Source organism: Diceros bicornis, chromosome 7 (genome assembly GCF_020826845.1).
Source record: "Diceros bicornis minor isolate mBicDic1 chromosome 7, mDicBic1.mat.cur, whole genome shotgun sequence".
In the NCBI taxonomy this organism is placed as follows: Eukaryota; Metazoa; Chordata; class Mammalia; order Perissodactyla; family Rhinocerotidae; genus Diceros; species Diceros bicornis.
Window position 1 is genome coordinate 66,224,848 of NC_080746.1, and position 18,334 is coordinate 66,243,181.

Here is an 18,334-nt window from a genome sequence, read left to right on the forward strand (position 1 = left end):
GAGAAGGCAAGAGGCTCCCTACAGCGGAGGTGGCTGGGTGGGAGATGGGCCCTCTGGCCTCCCTGAGGACCTGAGCAGCTCTGCACATCTATATCATTCTCAGCAGTGCCTTTGCACGCTGGATTGAGAAGCTCTGGTGCAGCCATTAAGAGGACAGATTCTGGAATCACAGACCTGTTCTCAAGGTCTCAACCACCTCCTAGCAGTGAGCCCTAAGTCAAGTTATATAACCTCTCTATGCCTCAGTTTCCTCATTTGTGGTGTAGGGGGTCAAAAACAAGTATTTTATTAAAGTTCTTATGAGAATTACATGAACTACTGCACGTGTAACCCAAGCATCAGCTGTCCGCCACTCAAGGCTCCCCTTCCTCCAGTATATTTGGGAAAGAGCATCGTCTCTCACCCACATCTGCATCAGCACCCTCCTCCACACAGACCTCCGCAGAAGGTGTTGGTGGAGCAGGCCGCACCTTCAGAATACATTGTACCAAACTCTCCTGAGGTGTGTTAACTGAAGAGGGTGCAAAGGGATGAAGATGGGAAATTTTGCATGACCGTCTCATCACGCCCTAATGAAAAAGGGTAAAAGAATTAAACTTTTCCAGAGACTGCCATGATGGGCAGCCTCTAGTTCCTAGCTTCACCCCCTTTCCTTAGATCTGCCTGTTCTGAGAAGAGTGTCTCCCTTCAGACCTGCTCGAGGTGAATCTTTACTCCTGTGTTTGAGAGAATTTGCTTTCTGTGTCCTCTGCTCCCATCAGACAACCCCTACAGTACATCACCTCCAGCAGCATATCTCCTAAAGTCTGAGTTAGCCAAGATCAGGCTTCTGGGGGCCTTCATCAGGGTTGGATTGTGACATTTTAAATCTAAGAAACAGTGAAAAGTAAGGTTTAACTCTTAAATTTCATCCCCTTGAGACTGCCATACACCAGTGCCAAGTGCAGGTAATTACTGAGCAAAAGGTGCACAACTCAAATATTAATTCTCAGAAACAATATGGTCTAGATCCCAATGAAGGGAAAAGAGTGTGTCCGTGGTGCATCTATTGTCCACAGACCTGCACCCACGGAAGGGAGCACACGGATGACACCCCCTTCCCCACGCTGCCACCCTCAAGTTTCTAGGCTTTGCCAGGTGCTCCCATGTGCGCGCGCGCGCGCGCGCACGCACACACACACACACACACACACACACACACACACACGCACGGCCTTTCCAGGTCCATCTGCGCTTTGGTGGGTACCCCCAGATCTATCCTCCAGGTGCCTTACAGAGAAACATGAGGCTATGTAGACCTCCTGTACCTGCACCTGCTCAAGGGTCAAGGAGTTGGTGTTTATTCTCCTCATCACAAATGAAAATGCTCAGTAAATTTTAGCTTTTAGAGGCAAGAGAATCTGATGACAAGGTCTGAGAAGGCAGAGACCAATTCAGAGCCGTTAGAAAGAGAGCCAAAGAAAGCTTATCTATATATTCTATGATAGCAATATTCAAATTTACTTAGCAATTTTCAGAATTTCGACATTAATGTTTCTGATTTTTCTGAGATGAAAAAATAAAGCTATAGTATGCTTGAATAATTAATTTTTGTTCTGATTCTGGCTGTTTCTTTAGGACTGATTCTTGAAGGAGAATCACTGGTCAGTACATAGGAACTTTTCTAAGACCGTTGAGCATTTTTTCTTAGAGCAGGACTGCACGGTTAGGGAGCCCCTTTACATTCTGCCAGTCATTCTGGTATGGGGTAACCAATGTCAGCAGCTTTCTCTGCCAGCCGAAAAACTGCAGTTCCAGCCACAGGGCTGCTTTGTTTAGATATCTTTGTGCTTTGTTAACCATGACAATGGGTGATAAAGGGAATGAGAATGAAGAAGTCCCGATGAGATTGTAATGTTTCTCATAACAGTGCTTTGGTAACAAAAATGAGTTTGCTGGTGTTAAAGAAAGACCTCTATTACTCTTAAGCAGAAATAATTATATGCTAATGTCCTCTGGTATTTATAGTTTATGGATATTAAGGTATAGCCTTAAAAAAAATGTTGTCACCAATATTCCTATAGGGAGAGTACTTTGTTATGGAAAGTCTCCAGGCCCAATCCTCTTTTTTCCAATGAAACAGTTTTTTAAATATAACATTTAATAATGATATTTTGTAGGAACTCTCTCTCAGGTTATAGAAGAATGAATTTTATTGTCTTTTCCCCCCATCTAAGGTTTTACTGATTTATATTCCAGTCAGCACTGCTGTACAGTGAGTGCCTGTTATACCCACAACCTTGTTATTAGCATTAAGTCTTTATAGCTTTTCTTTGTTTAAAAACACTTCCTCAGTTTTATTGACCTCCAAAAAATTACATTTTTATTGTTAATTTAGTTTACATGTTTGTCATGTTAGTTCCTCTTTTGTGAATTGTCTGTACTTCTGCCCATTTTTATTTAGTTGTTAATGTCTTTTATTTAGTTATTTAATGTCTTTCTTATAGGTTTCTATCTGTTCTCTATATATTAAGATACAAAGCCATGTATAATAATTGTGACAAGTTATTTTTTACGTTGCAGAATTTTACTTTGATATATGGAATTTTTAGATTTATGTATAATGAGGTTCATCAACTTTTCCTTTGTAATTTCTTTCATTATTTTCTTTTACAATTTTTCAATGATTTTTTTTAAACTATGATTTTAAACTGTGAGTTTAAAAAAATGATGTTTTAAACTTTTAAAATCATATATTTTAGGATTTATTTTGGTATGTAGTGGGAGTTTTGTTTGTTTCAAGAAAAAGCAGTACAGTGGAATGTTTAAATCAGGCAGACAGTAAAGCCACCTGGCCGATCCCATCTCTGGGGAGGGTTTGTCTGAGTTGGTCTACTGAGTGTATTGCCCTTCGGGACTCTTGCTTTATGAGAGTCTCCAGTCAGACTGCTTCCCTGCCTCTGGCCCCATTTTATTGCCTTTCTCCTATATTATGGTCAGTGTCAGCTTTATCTTGAATGTAAGGAAGCTTAAGCTGCAAGGTCCTTTACTTGCATGGGCCTTTCCAGGGTCTAGAGAGGATCCAATCAATGTGTTGACAAGGCATGTGTAAGGTATTTTAATACAACCAGTTTTAAGCCTGCTGACTCTTTACTCCAACTTTCCCTTGGTCTACACTTTCCCTTCTATCAGATGATTTTGGGATCTGGCTAAGGGGGAAGTTGAGTTGGGGATCCATTTAGTTTGGGTGTAGTGGGGCATGTGTATGTGGTTTGCAGTCACTTCATGTTTAGTTAAGTTTAGTTAGGTTTAGTTAACTAGCTGTCCTATGTAAAAATGGCTTCCAGGATTACACCTACTTCTCAATGTGCCAATTTGCCCAGCATTGTGATACAAAAATGCAAAATCAGAGATCATGTACCACTATGAATGAGTCCCCTGGCACTTGGTATCAGAAGTATGGGGCAGTGGAAAAGCAACAACATTTGAAATGTACAAAACCAGAAGCTAGTCTTTGGAAATTCTTTCCAGTCTTCAGATCTGTAAAATCCTAAGGAAGAGATTTGGTTCTCTTGGATGCTTAGTCAAAACAAGAGTTTTCTCTTGTCAGAAATGTACTTACTAATGAAGTGTATACAATTATAAATGCGCCATATGTTCTCCCTCTACGACAGGAATGGCATATTTGTTTTTGTTTTTGTTTTTGTTTTATGAGGAAGATCAGCCCTGAGCTAACATCCATGCTAATCCTCCTCTTTTTGCTGAGGAAGACCGGCTCTGAGCTAACATCTATTGCCAATCCTCCTCCTTCCCTCCCCCCCCAAAGCCCCAGTAGATAGTTGTATGTCATAGTTGCACATCCTTCTAGTTGCTGCATGTGGGACGTGGCCTCAGCATGGCTGGAGAAGCAGCGCATTGGTGTGCACCCGGGATCCGAACCCAGGCCGCCAGTAGCGGAGCGCGTGCACTCAACCGCTAAGCCACGGGGCCGACCCAGGAATGGCATAAAGCTCAGTTCCATCATTTTAACTGCAATTTGGAAAGATGTTTTAGAACACGTCAATAACACAAGCGGTTTAGCTGTATATGATAAGTACCTTCTCTGTCATTTCTAAATTACTTAATAATGTGTTCAGCCATGGCCCTGGCTGAGAATGTGGGAGACCCTGGCACTGAGACAACATGAGCAGGTGGAGAAGCTGTGTCTGATGCTGCGGGAACAGCACAGGCTCAGGAGGGTGGAGACTGTGCACAAAGCAGGAGATAGGAAGATACTGAAGATGAGCACCAGAGCTCTGGGATGTTTTGAAAAGGTCTACAGGACTGAGGTTTTCAAATGATGATCTCAAAAACACTTATTTCCCTTTCAGAACTGAAATATCCCTCTGATACAGAGGATATTTGTTTTTCCCCAATTTCCGGAAACCAGAAAATGAATGAAATAAAAAAATTAATAGAATATGAAATAAAAGTGATAAAATGAGCATTGAAATTAAGAGAAATTATTCTGACATTAAGAAAAAATATATAAACAAAAAAAATTCCAGGTCATACCAAAAGCAGTAATTCACTAAGAGCAAAGATAAATTCCAAACAAAAATAATGAATAGATTTCTAGATTGTTGTCCTATAAAGGGTATCATATGAACACATTGGAAAAACATGAAAATTTCTTGCTGATTTTACATGATATACTGACATCAACAAAGATTACATAAAACTCATAATATGCAACAGCCACAAGGATATCAGATAAATATTGTTAGTTGAGAGAATATTTAAGATTAGCCACAGCACTAGAATACTTGAATGCTGTATAATTTTACAGCCTACATCTAAAAGACACTTGATAGAGGTTTTCCTAAATTTGACGATTCTAAAAATACACTTGACAATACCAGTTATAAATTGTGAAGTGGAAACTTGTAAAAAAAACTATCATAATAAAAAATAAATATTGATCAATCATGCTAGAAGAAAGACTGAATCAACCTCCTGTTCTCATAGAAAATATTATAGAGTTGTTGACATATGAAGAAGCAAAGAGTATGCACTCAAAATATGAAGGTAAAAAAGGACTAAAGAGGTATATCTAGGAGTTAACAAAAATATTTTTTTCTGGATTTCGTCATGTTTTTCAGTTTGATTAAATTTGTAATTTTTTGTGATTTTTCTCATTCTAAATAAATATTCACTTTGTTCCTAATTTTATATCCAAATTCTGTACTTTTCTTAGAGGGCCCTCCAAATTTTATAAGTTCCAGGTCTCACAAAACCTGGATCTGCATCTATTCATGGCTCATTAAAACTCAGGATCCAGGCTACAAGTGACCAGCACCTACTCCAGGGGACACGTCATCTCCAGCACCTGTACTAAGGGTGCTTTCTTGTTATTCTGGCCCTTTAAGGAATTTCCTCTCTTTAAGAACAACTCAACTGGGCATTCAAAAAAATTTTTTTTAACTAGCATAATAGGGGTACTTTCCTAGAAGGAATCTTTTGGAACATCTAGTCTTCTATATTCCATAAATCCCCATTTATTTAGAAAAATGAATATAAAGTTGCTTTGTCCATCTCCCCACCCTCCCCCACAAAAGACTCTCTGGGGATTTTAAGTGTGCCATTATATTCACCCTTCATATGAAAAATTGATGTCTATAAGAATTGATGGCTTTGTAATACCCAGCCATCCTGTCTAGGAACATGATCCAGCTCTTCATTTATTCATGTCTTTTTTTATGTCGCTCAGTTGAGAGTTATAGTTACCACATCCCCCCTACCCCCACACACAGTTACACAGGACCCACACAGTCCTTATAAAGGCAGCTCCTAGATAGTTTATAATTTTGGTTGCCATGAGTGGGATTTTTAAATTATTTTAACAAAAGTTAGTATCTGTGCATTGATGGTATATAGAAAGTTGTTGATTTGTATATGTCATAAATATTACACATATGTGTATTTTATAACTAGACACCTTACTGAGTTCTCTAGGTGGGTAGTCATATTATCTGAAAAGAATGGCTTCCTTTCATTTGTACCTTTCTAATAGGTATACTTCTTTTATTTCATCTCTTCTTATAATGACTGCAATTCTCAGACCAGTGGTATTAGTACTGATAAAAAAATTGTCTTTTTATTGACTTTAATATGAATGGCCCTAGTGTTTCATTAATAAATAAGGTATTAGCTGATGTTAATTGGAGGTTTTATTTTTTTTAATTTATTTTATTTTATTTTTTTAAAACACTCTGTTATTTTATTATTTATTTATTTATTTATTTTTTCCCCCAAAGCCCCAGTAGATAGTTGTATGTCATAGCTGCACATCCTTCTAGTTGCTGCATGTGGGATGCAGCCTCAGCATAGCCAGAGAAGCAGTGCGTCAGTGCACGCCCGGGATCCGAACCCCGGGCTGCCAGCAGTGGAGCGCGCGCGCTTAACCGCTAAGCCACGGGGCCGGCCCCAATTTTTTTTTTTTTTAAATGTTAGAGAACTTACCCATTTTCCTAGTTTTCTAAGTGTTTTCCTACAAATGGTGTTGAACCCTGTTGAAAATAAATTCAGTTGTGAGTCTTTATCCTGATGGGCCACGACTCTGGGCTTGTGGCACGTGTGCACGTGCACGTGGACAGACAGCACATGTAAACACAGCCTCACGAGGATCACAGAACTGCCCCATGCTCTCAGCAGCTGCAGATGAGAAATTCAGACCAGGTGTTATCACAGGAAACTCCAGAGTCTGCCTCAAATGAGTGTGTGGTAGTAGAATTTTGTTCAACTAGATCCCACGATGGGGGCTGTTTGTTAAAACATAGTTCCCTTTTTTGTGAGGCTCTGTTACGTTCAGATGGAGCCTCAGGCCCCATCACTAACAGAGACATGCTGTTCTTCTGCTTCCCAGTGACGCCAATGCCCCCTTTGCCCAGTGGAGCACAGAGCGTGTGTGTACATGGCTGGAGGACTTTGGCCTGGGTCAGTACGTGATCTTTGCCAGGCAGTGGGTGACTTCTGGCCACACTTTACTGACAGCTACTCCTCAGGATATGGAAAAGGTAAGGGCTGAGCCCTGGGCGAGAAGGCTCTCATTTCTCCTCAAACCGATACCTGGGAAGGTGAGGCCCTCTACTCCTCCATGCCCGCAACACACACACCCACACGCAGGAGGGTGGACAGAGGAGGCCGAGATTCCCTCTGTCACTGCAAGTTGATCCCTGGGCACTGTGCAGAGATCCCCTGCCACACTCCATCCAGGTGGAATATCCACCCAGACACAGCATCCTGTGGGGGCCGAACTGCCTGCCAAAATTTCACATCTCTCTTCATCTTTCAATTTCAGGAGCTGGGAATTAAGCACCCTCTTCACAGGAAGAAGCTGGTTTTAGCAGTGAAAGCCATCAACACCAAGCAGGAAGAGAAGTCTGCTCTGCTAGACCACATTTGGGTGACACGTAAGGACAGAGATGTTTATTATGTTTCTGGCAGCTCCTCAGTGTAGACAGCGTTTCCCTGTGAATGTGGACCTCAAAGACAGCTGTCTTCTTGGGAAAGGCAGATGGATTACTAAACCTTATGGGGAGTACCGCTGGAGCTTCAAAATGATAATATGATTCTTTTTTTTTTCTTTTGGCATCCGCATTCTCCCATTCTCATGAATCCTAACACACTTGTTTCTTCCTGTTTTTGTAGGTTGGCTTGATGATATTGGCTTACCCCAGTACAAAGATCAGTTTCATGAATCCAGAGTTGATGGGCGAATGCTGCAATACCTAACTGTGGTGAGGAGTTCTGCTTTCAATATTTCAGTTGTCCTTGTGAACACTCAGCTCAGGTGTCCCTATAGTGGTTAAACTCGATTCCACCATCTCCTCATATTTTTAAGGTCTTAAAATAGTGTTGTTTGTCACGTAAGAGGTCTCGAGTAGCAGAGTATGAACCATTGTGCTAAGAAAAGCTGTTGGCCCTCCATGTGCACCTTCCTGAGATGTGGTAGACTTGTCTGTGTTTGGTCTGGGAAGGATCCCTCGGGTATCTGTTGTCATTTTGGAAACTCAGGTTCATTAACCAAAACTTCCCTCTTCCAGAATGATCTACTCTTCTTAAAAGTCACCAGCCAACTACATCATCTCAGCATCAAATGTGCCATTCATGTGCTGCATGTCAACAAGTTCAACCCCCACTGCCTGCACCGGCGGCCAGCTGATGAGGTGAGGGCAGGACAGTACTACCTATCCAGGTAGCCCTGAGCCAGGAGATTGGGTGTGAGAAAACAAGAATGACATCATCATGAAATGGCTGCATTTCACACCACAGTGCTTGGGATTCTTTCCTTTGCTAGTGCTTCATGGGGCCCCAAACACCCCTGTGGCCTGTACTTCATATCCCACAACAGCCACTAGACCTTCAAGCTCCCACCTTCTTTGGGAGACACATGCTAGGGTTCAGACAGCAGTAGCAGCAAGTCTTTCAAAGCCATCATAATGATTAAAAGGAAATGAGGAAATGGTGCAAAGGAGTGGGGAGTGGGGGGAGACGAAACGGAAAGATGAGTGTCAAAGTAGGCAGAGAAGAGGAGAGGAGGAGCCCATGAGGAGTCAGACATTTCGGAGTAGATCTCCCCACTGGTAGATATAAAATTAACCAACCTCGAGTCCCAGGTGCACAGGGATCCATGAGCAGGTTTTGCTAGAAAAGAAATAGTGTAGGTAAACATAGTAGCAACCCAAATCCTGGAGAATCCTTGATAATGTTCCATGAACTCTGGAGTTCTTGGTGGGCCCTCAAGCTAAAGGGTTGTCAATCACACCCCATCTCCTATATCCCTGGGAACTAAGTCTAACCCTGCTGTAAGATTAACTTAGCTTCCTGAGGAATTAATATCTCCTACCTCTACTCTCCATCTCCTGTTTTTTCCCTATTCAACAAATGTATTTTGAATGCCATATAGAATACGTCAGGCACAGTGCTGGGCAGTTTCAAGACCCAGATGCCACTTGAAGGCATCTAGGCACAAGGATCTTAATGTATACTCTCCTAAAATATTTGGCCACACCAGGGAGATCTTTTATCTATAAAACACTCAGCTCATAATTGATAGTCCTCTTTAAAGTTCTGTTGAATCACTAAATAAATGACTATATGCCTTTAGGGACTATTAGTTCCAAAAACAAAGTTAACCAGAGAATTAGGGAGTAACAGGATTCTGGAATCAGATATCTCAGTGTAGAGGATCCTGCAAGATTCGCTGGAGAGCTCTTTTCCTTGGAAACTGGGAAGGCTCTCAGATAGCTGGTCTGGCTGCCTGGGTCACTAGGTGTGAGGGTCATCTTCTGGTGAGGCATCACCAGAAGGTCAGGCTTATTCACAGGGGCTGGCTCCACAGAGGACCATGGTAGGGCCTATTAGACCTAACTTCTTCACTCTCCTTCTCCCTCTCACAGAGTAACCTTTCTCCTTCAGAAGTTGTGCAGTGGTCCAACCACAGGGTGATGGAGTGGTTGCGATCTGTGGACCTGGCGGAGTATGCGCCCAACCTTCGTGGGAGTGGCGTCCACGGAGGTCTCATTGTGAGTAGCTCTTTGGACTAGCCTATCTGCCTTGGTGCAAACTGATGTCTTAACGGCTAGACATAAATCCTAGAAAAAACACATATTTCATCTAAAACCCTTGCATAAATTGAAGTCTCAAAGCATTTTGATAATTTGTGGTTAAGAATTAACATACCTCATGGAAACAAGATGGCTTCTCGAAGGATTTCCCTAGCAGCAGACCCAGAGGATTCCAGGACAAAGGGGTCACGTGAGAATCCGCCCTTAACCAGGCAGCTCTGCCTGCTGCCAGAGGAACACGGGTGCTGCGGAAGTATTGGGGGGAGGCCACCAAAATGTGACTTCCTGCTTGTTATGATACGATCTGTATTCACTCAGATCTGTCAAGTGGCAAAGTCAGCAGGGAAATGAGGAAGGGGTGGTTTGAGTGTTGTCCAGAGTGGACTTTGGGAGACAGCCTTGTCCACAAGGTCACAGTTCTCTGCTGGTCTGTGAAAACGAGGTAGTCCATCAATAAATGTGCACTATAGTGCACCCAGAGCCACACCCTGTGCCACGTAGAGAGGGGAATGGGACACAGGACAAGTGGATGAGCTTTAGCCACTGCCCTGGAGGGACGTCCGGGCCCATGGGAGCCCATTTCTCAGTGTCACTACCTGGAGCTATCTGAGCTCACCACTGAGTGGCTTTGTCTGTGGTGTCTTCTTAGATCCTGGAGCCACGCTTCACTGGGGACACCCTGGCTATGCTCCTCAATATCCCACCACAAAAGACGCTCCTCAGGCGCCACCTAACCACCAAATTCAATGCCCTGATTGGTCCTGAGGCTGAACAGGAAAAGCGCGAGAAAATGACCTCCCCAGCTTACACACCACTGACCACCACAGCCAAAGTCCGGGTGAGTTGCCACACCCTTTCTGGGGTGGTCACAGAGTCGTCTCTTCGGGCCCTCATGTTGTACAGCAGCTGACCCAATGCCTGGACACAAACCAGTGTGCTGCCTGGGTGAGGAAGCTCTCTCAGCTTCTGCCCTGGGAGATTGGTCTCATTGTCTGTCAGTCTTTGTGAGGCCAGTTCCCTGCCACTCTTGAGTCCAAGAGAGTGCAGGTTTCTTTACAGAGAAACTGTGCAGGAAGCATCTGTTCTCAGGCAGCTAGGAGCCTGTCCTCTACCCCAGCATTGCCTTGACTCATCTCGCAAAGCACATGAGTTCCTGAGTCTGCTTCCCCTCAGTCAGGCCCATCTGCCTGCCACAGTGCCCTGGGGGATCTTCATCAAAGTTGTCCTGCCAACGCAGAGAGTGCTCCTCTTGCCAGCTGGCCCTGGTGGCCTTGTGCTATCCACAGGTCCTGAGGTCATCCAAGCACCAGCACCACTCACTGGGCTCTCTGAATCCTACAAGGCCTGTTCAACTTGCCTGAGCCACACCGTCCTCAGACCATGTCCTTCCCAGACTGCAGGCCACCAACTAAATCTCTGGAGGCCAGGCCAGCCCTGTCCCCAGCAGCATGGTGATGCCTCAGGTCCAGCTACAATGCACACACAGACCTCCCCAGGGGAGCAGGACAGGAAGTGTGTCTGGGGGAGACAAGCAGAAACAGTGCTGGGCAAAGCTAGAGCAAGGAGGAAGGGCCACCTAGGGCTGTCCAGTGTGGCTTCCTGAGGGCACGAGGTGCTGTGAGTGGAAGGAAAGGCGTGCTCCCCCGTGTGGTGCCAGCAGCTGTGGTGAGGCAAGTCTTCTACTGCGGCATCCTCTAGGAATTCCCAGCTCCCTTGGGGAAATAGGAACATCACCAGTGAGACAGCAGGACATGAATTTCAGGCACAGAGTCTTGGAGAAGAAGCTTTCCTTGTTCAAGATTATTTATCTGTTGGTCTTTCCCCAGCATAGAAATTGCTTCCAGGAGCTCTATTTTGTTAAGAGGTTTTCTAGAAGCCGTTTGCCTTATTCCTTTCCTCATGTGCCTGCTCTTAAATGTATTGTCAATCTTCTCTACACACTGGCTTGATAATCTCCTTCTCATAATCTTGCATTTGCTGTGTTTTAGCCAAGGAAACTAGGATTTTCACATTTTGGAAACATAAGAAAAAAGAAGTTTGATGAATCGACGGACTACATTTGCCCGATGGAGCCCGGTGACAGTACTGGTGACAGTCACAGGGTCTACAGTGGCTACCGGGGCCTCAGCCCCCTCGATGCCCCTGAACTGGATGGGCTGGACCAGGTGGGACAGATTAGCTGATGCCCTTGTCACGCGTCCTCTCTGTGCACCCAGAGAGCTCACAGTAACACCACGTGTGTCACCATGTAACTGCATCTCACCCCCTGCAAAAGTGCATGCCTCACAGAGAACATTCCAGCAATTGTGTACCCCTGGGCCGGTCTCTCTTTGAACCCTGCGGGTGGCCAGTCGCACCTTTGCTAAGGGGCCAGGCTTTGGGGACTGTTGCCAAAGGTGGACTCGGGAGGAAAGACACTGAAAGATGTGTGTACATTTTAGTAATTCTTCATGTCCATCTTCAGCACCAGTGGAAACACACAGACTTGGACACAGGTCCAGAGACCATGGATGGTCCCAAGAGGCTCAGCTCTCAGGCCCCTCTGCTGTGTTTCAGTTGAGGGACAATCTCAAGTGCCTTAGACCTGTGGCCACAGAGTCTTGGCTGAGATCCAAGGGACAGCAGCAGGGATTTCTGTCACAGTGACAATGTACCTGTCATGTGCCTACTACAGAGGCGGTCACTTCTTTCTGGTAATAAAAACATATTTATGTAGAAAGCAAACAGTGCAGCCTATCTTTAATCTTATTGGGGAAGAGAGCTGGGCACAGCTGGAGAGGAGTCCTGCTCACTGCGTAGCTTGAGAGCCGACAACACTGAGCCGGGTGCACACTCGGGATTTGCCAAGTGTCGTGGACAAGGGTTTGGAGCAATGAGGGACCTCCGTGTCCTTCAGAGGAGGTCTGTGGCCTCACCGCATCAGGCTCCAACTCCCACTGTGAAGCTGAGGGGAACCAGTGTCTCACGCACATCCTGACTGGGTAACATCTGCGGTGCAGACCCCAAAGTTGGCTTCCATTTCAGCAGCATGAGCCATGTGGTGAAGGGGGTGGTGGGAGACAAGAAGGCAGCCTTGCTGGAAAGACCTGTGCTTCCATGCGTTTTGCCAGCTGCTCTGTTATTGACCTAGCTGGCCCATAACCGTCGTGGGGCTTGGTCTGTCTATGTTGGCAGCGCTGGAACAGACCTGTCCTCCTGCTTTAGAGGCTGACTAACTGATAATGGGTCTTCCAGATGGGCCCTGTCTGGCCAAGGAGGGAGAGAGAGACACACCTTGCCAGTCTGGGCTACTGCTCATGAGATTCCTGATTGTCCCAGGGCAGCTTTTGGCTCCGCTGGGTCCTCTCAGACCTCATCTGCAGAAGCATAACAGCAGCATCGTAACTGATGGCTGGGGCAGGGCCTGATGACCCCATTGAGGGCTCTCTGATTCTGTCACAGATGGAGGCCATGCTAAGATTTGCATCTTAAACTACCAGCAGCCTCATACACGGCCTGTAACCTCAGGCCACGGCCTCCTAGCCTCCCTTGAAGTCCAGCAGTGAGAGATGTGGACACAAGCTGGCCGGTGTTTGATCCCAGTACCCAGGGCCATACATGACAGGTGCTCCTCGAGGCTGACACCTGGGCATTGTTGTTGTAGAGCCACCGTCAGGGCAGGCTTTGTCCCTTATTTCTTATCGTGCCCTGGGGAGAGAATCTCCGCATGCACCTGTTTCCAACTCTGCATGGAATTTTGTCACTAATTCTCTGTGCCATCTCAAGCAAGGCCTGTAGTCCTTTATGGGCATCAATTTTCCCACCTGTAAAGGAATGGTTATACTTGATGCCCTCAGAGGATGCTTCCAAATCTAAACCGTCTAAACAGGTTTAGGGAAGGAGGAGCGGGCCAGCACTACCTGAGGAGGAGGGGAGGCGGGGAGGTTCCTGGTAGTGAGGAAGCTCCATCAGCAGCTCCCTAAGGATGCCCACCTATACCAGGGTATCAGGGTCTGGAGTTCTGTTGGTGCCAAAAATTGTCAGTGGATTGGCATCCGGAAGGCCCTCATCCCTTCCTCTCTGCTCCTGGAGTAGCTGGAGCATTAACATGTGCTAAAGGGCTGTTTCTGACAGGCCCTGTTTGTGCCCTGCCCGTGTATCCTTAGTGTGGGTGCTGGGGTGGGGCCCGCGGAGTGCATGTGCGTGGTGGTGTGGGACACTGGAAGCTGTTTTTCCCTTGGGGCAGAAGCAGCATGTGCTTTGCCTGTCACTCTTCAGGGCCTGGCCCACTCCTTGCCCGCTCCCCCAGGGAAGCATGCCTGAGCAGGACCAGACTTGCATGCCATCTCTGCAAATCGTGAGCTGAGTCCATGTGTGCTGACCAGGCTGCTGCCCATTTTGCAGATGGCTCCTTCAGAAGGCACTGTGACGCAGATAGGGCTCCTCTCCCAAGACATTCACCGCCTCACGGTAGGACTCGGACCCTCTCTCCACAGTAGGACAGGTGCCAGGGAAGCCCCCTGAGTTGGGTGTGGTAGTGCACCAGGCCTGGGGCAGCCCCCACCCCTACTCCAGAGCCTGTGTCATCAGCACCCCTGCTGAGGTAGAGCAAAGGATGGTGCTGGGTGCTGGGGCCAGACCTGAGCCAGCCCCGAGCTGGAAAGCAGCCCAGAGGCCTTCTCTGTTGGCCTGCTGTTGGGCTTTAAGCTGCTAAGGGCATTGGGAGGGGTCATGGGCCTTGAGCTGAAGCCAGCTGACGTGTGCTAGGTCTCAGGTCCTCTTCCCAGGCTTGGAGCTGGTGAGGAAACCAAGATGCCCAGCAGCGCTGGCCACCTGCCTAGTCATCTCTGGCCTAGTGGACACCCTTCTGCCCTCTCTGTCCGTGAGACACACGTATTTCCTATTACGCCTCTGACTCCGTGGATATCACAGGCATGCGAGCACATCCTGGCGTGCCCGATGAGGACAGACTGTACCGTGGGGAGGCAGCTTGGTCTCAGGGAGAGGAGGCACTCTGGAGTGAGGCCACCCTGGTTCAAGCCCCTGCTCTGGGATCTCGGGCAAGTCGTTCTCTCTCCGAGCCCTGGCATAGTTATCTATAAAACAGGGCTAATAATATCCTCCTTGCAAGGCTCGTAGGCAGACTAGAGCTGACAGGAAAAGGCCAGTCACAAAGAGGGCTCACATTTTTGAGGCCCTGTACCTTCCAGGGCTGTTAGTTCTGGACTGCCCCATCACTGAGCCCACCGGCTCTAGCGACTGTCCCTATTGAGTCCCCTGTCAGTGTCCTTTGCTGATCGATGGAGGCATGTTAAGAAGGCTGTATCCAAGGGCAGGACGGGGTGGGGGTCTCCCTGAATCTAAATGGGATCACTTTTATTCAACTTTCTTTTCTTGGCTCACACACTGAAATGAGTGCACCCAGCCTTGCCCTTATCACCTCTAATAGGCCTTTGGTGGCTTTGAAATAGCAACTTTACCTCTAAGCTATGAGCACTTTATTCTTATCTTGATAGTGTCTATTCTGAGCCAATATGCGGGGTCCCTGGGACACCATGAACTTACAGGGCGCTGATGTCAGATGGGACCACACCCCGTGCCCCGCTGCTTCCCACGCGGCTGCCGCACCGCAGCCTTGACCAAAACCCTATTCAACTGCCCCTTGGGCTGTGTCCTTTCAGACCATGCTGAGCCAGGACCAGCTGCTGAATGACTCTCGCCTGGTTGCTCCCAACTCTGAGGACTGGAGATGACTTTCTTCATGGCCGAGAGCCCAGACAGGCACGTGTGGGGGCCTTTACTTCAATGGGGAGCTGGCACACAGCCACCTGCGGAGCCCAGGCTGTGGCTGGCAGGGCATCTGGGACGTGGGTGCTGACAGGAGTGAAGCGGGGCTGTGGAACAGACGTCCAGAGGAGGCCCCAGTGTCCCTATGTGTTTTCAGCTGTGCTGTGCTCTTCACCACAGTACCTTTTGTGTGTTCATACGTGGACTGCAGACCACTCTTATGGGGAGGGCAATGAGATGTCAGCACAGACTGAATGCTCGTGCTGTTCCTGGTGACAGCTGCGAGGCTCTTAACACCAAAGGGAAAGGGCTATTAGTTCATAGAAACTCGGCTGGAAAAAGGATCTGAGAAAATGTTCTGAATGTTCTGTAGTGACTGAGCTGGGTGAAATGACACCAGGGAGCCCCTCCTGGGCTGCTTCCATGCAGAAGCATGGATTTCCAAAGTTCACCAGGAACGTGGCTGGGGTGAGGGTATTTAGGGTGAGGGCAGGGAAGGAGCAATGAGACTCCTTTCACTGTCCTGGCTGCCCTCAGTCTACCCTCGTCTACAAAAGGTGTCTCAGGTTCTTCAGTGCTGTGAGCCTCCAGCGTCTGAGCAGAGGTGTCTCCAGCACACACACACTCAGGCCCCTCGCCCTCCACCCTAGCTAACACACGGAGCACACACAGTCGGCAAAGCCATCCCTACATCAGCCTCAGATGATCAAACAGCTCCCCCCAGTGGAAGGCCCTTGGGCAACCCAAATCAGTATTTCCACTGTAACTCACCATCTTCCAGCAAGCCTGGTACCACTCGGGTGTCTCCTACCTCAGGGAGAGTCGCCCGGCCACACAGTCCCCTCTCAACCAGTCTTCCCCCTAGTGACCAGCCCCTACCTCTTCCTCCCTGTGAAGGCTCTAGCCCAGGCCTCGTCTCTCATCTGATGTCCACAGCTGGTCCCCTCCAGACATTCTCCACCCCATCCCCAGTTACCTTCCCAAAGCACTGTTGTAAACCTGTTAGTTTTCTGCTAAGAACTCCTCAGTTCCAGAATGACCACAGGCACCCGAGGCTCTTGTGACTTTTCAGCCTTCGTGAACCTGCACTCCAGCCTGTGCTCCTGCTTTTTCCTCACTGTGGGATGTATTCTCCTCATCCCTGTCACAAGGCCAGGTCCTGCCTGCTGAGGCCCAGAACAGACAGACACAGCCTCTCAGGAAGCCTTCACTGGTGTTTCGGTTGCAGGTCTGTGTCCCACAGTGCTGTCTGCGCTTGAGCCCGAGCACTTCCCAGCTCACCTCGAAGTAATGTGTCGTCTGTCTCCTTACCATGTGCACCTTCAATGCACACTCACCGAGCACCTGCCACGGGCAGGCTCTTGTACAGACAGGAGTAAGACCCGATACTGGTCCTCAAGTTCTTCAGGAGACCCATGCTGCTAAGTTCCCATCCACTCACTCCTTCAAATGTGCAGGTTAAGTACCTTCCAGGCTGGGCTAAGGAGGGCTAGAGATACAGGCACAATGCCAAGGTACACAGGTGCTGCTGGTCTAGTGAGGGCGCACAGGCTGTTTCAGATAAGAGTGTGCTGAATGTTACAGATGCTCCAGTAGAAGTCTCCACAGCCCAAAAGAGAAAGTTGTCATTTTTTTTTCTTTTTGGAGAGGAAGATTGTCTCTGAGCTAACATCTGTGCCCATCTTCCTCTATTTTGTACGTGGGATGCCACCACAGCATGGCTTGATGCGCGGTGTGTTCGTCCTTGCCCGGGATTCAAACCTGCGAACCCCAGGCCACCGAAGCGGAGCGTGCGAACTTAACAGCTACAGCACCGAGCTGGCCCCAAGTTGTTATTTTTAATGCAGGGCTAGGGGCAGGGACTGAAAAGGCTCCAAGGAAGGGCTGATACTTGAATTTTGAAAGATGACTCAGGTTCCCCAAGGGGAAAGGCACTCCAGCAGACAGACCTGAGACACTCCAGCACATCCTAAGAAGTGCCCAAAGTGGATGTGACTAGAGCAGAGTTTCTCAACCTCAGCACTGTAGTCATTAGGGGCTGGATAATTTGTGGTGATGGGGGCTGTCCATGGGCTGTAGGACGTTTAGCAGCATCCTTGGCCTCTCCCTCTAGAAGCCAATAGCGCCCTTCCTCTAGTTGTGACAACCAAAAATGTCTCCAGATTTTGCCAAATGTTCCCTGGGGGAACCAGGACCTTGAGTTGGGAACCATGGGGCCTGAGAATAGAGTCAAGAGTGGGAGGCCCAGGGAAAGAAAAATCTGGTGAGGTCAGCTGGAGCCAGATCAAGAAGGGCCTTGTAAGCCAGGCCCCTGGAATTTATCCTGGAGACACGGGTCGTTGGTCTGGGGACTAGGGTGAAAAGCAGTGAGAGGGGACAAGCATGGTAAGATTTGTGTTTACGAAAAATATCTGAGGGGAGGATCTTACTCGTTGTGCAGTGCCCAGCAGAGCATCTCTCTCCAAGTAGGGGATTCACTGAGGATGTGCTCACCAGCGGATGGAGGGAGGCTAGCCGCCTCCCAGCACCCCCACTCCACTGGCCTTCTCTGAGACCATCCCTGTGTCTGGCACCCTGTGGGTACTATACGACTGTACTTCAGAGAGTTCTCTAGAGCCATGTTCCTCTCTCTCTTCTGTACCCCGCCCCTGCCCTCCCCAGACATATCCATGTTAAAAAAATCCAAGCTATGCTGCTACTGTGCCAGTTTTTGTGAAAAGGGAATGACTTGGAATTAAACAGACTCAGTTTTGAAGCCCAGCTCTGCCACCTACTAGCTGAATGATGTGGGGACAATAACTGCATCTCTGACCCTCAGTCTCCTCATCTATAACTTGGAGAACAAAATCCCCACAGAATCTCTGGCTTCTCATGAGAATTATATGAAATAAACTGCAAAAGTGCCAAAGCGGTTCTGTTACCTGTTACTCACAGGTGACACAGAGCAGCACGTCATCCCGGCCAAGAACAGCAGAGGCGAC

The 18,334-nt window shown here is 47.5% G+C and overlaps 1 protein-coding gene across 6 annotated transcripts in view; it reads left to right on the forward strand.

Annotated features, from left to right (window-relative positions):
* PPFIBP2 (PPFIA binding protein 2) overlaps positions 1-16,316 on the forward strand; it is a 139,588-nt gene extending 123,272 nt beyond the window's left edge. For 5 of the 6 annotated variants that reach the window (XM_058545884.1, XM_058545880.1, XM_058545883.1 and 2 more), the window contains 9 exons: positions 6,884-7,034; positions 7,319-7,430; positions 7,669-7,757; positions 8,064-8,186; positions 9,420-9,545; positions 10,237-10,425; positions 11,576-11,752; positions 13,971-14,036; positions 15,248-16,316. In XM_058545884.1, the coding sequence (XP_058401867.1) occupies positions 6,884-7,034; positions 7,319-7,430; positions 7,669-7,757; positions 8,064-8,186; positions 9,420-9,545; positions 10,237-10,425; positions 11,576-11,752; positions 13,971-14,036; positions 15,248-15,319 (1,105 nt within the window). In that variant the 3' untranslated portion in view covers positions 15,320-16,316. Of the gene's footprint in view, positions 1-6,883; positions 7,035-7,318; positions 7,431-7,668; positions 7,758-8,063; positions 8,187-9,419; positions 9,546-10,236; positions 10,426-11,575; positions 11,753-13,970; positions 14,037-15,082 lie in introns of all 6 variants that reach the window. The other variant, XM_058545882.1, reaches the window with a different exon arrangement.
* The last annotated feature ends 2,018 nt before the right edge of the window (positions 16,317-18,334 follow it).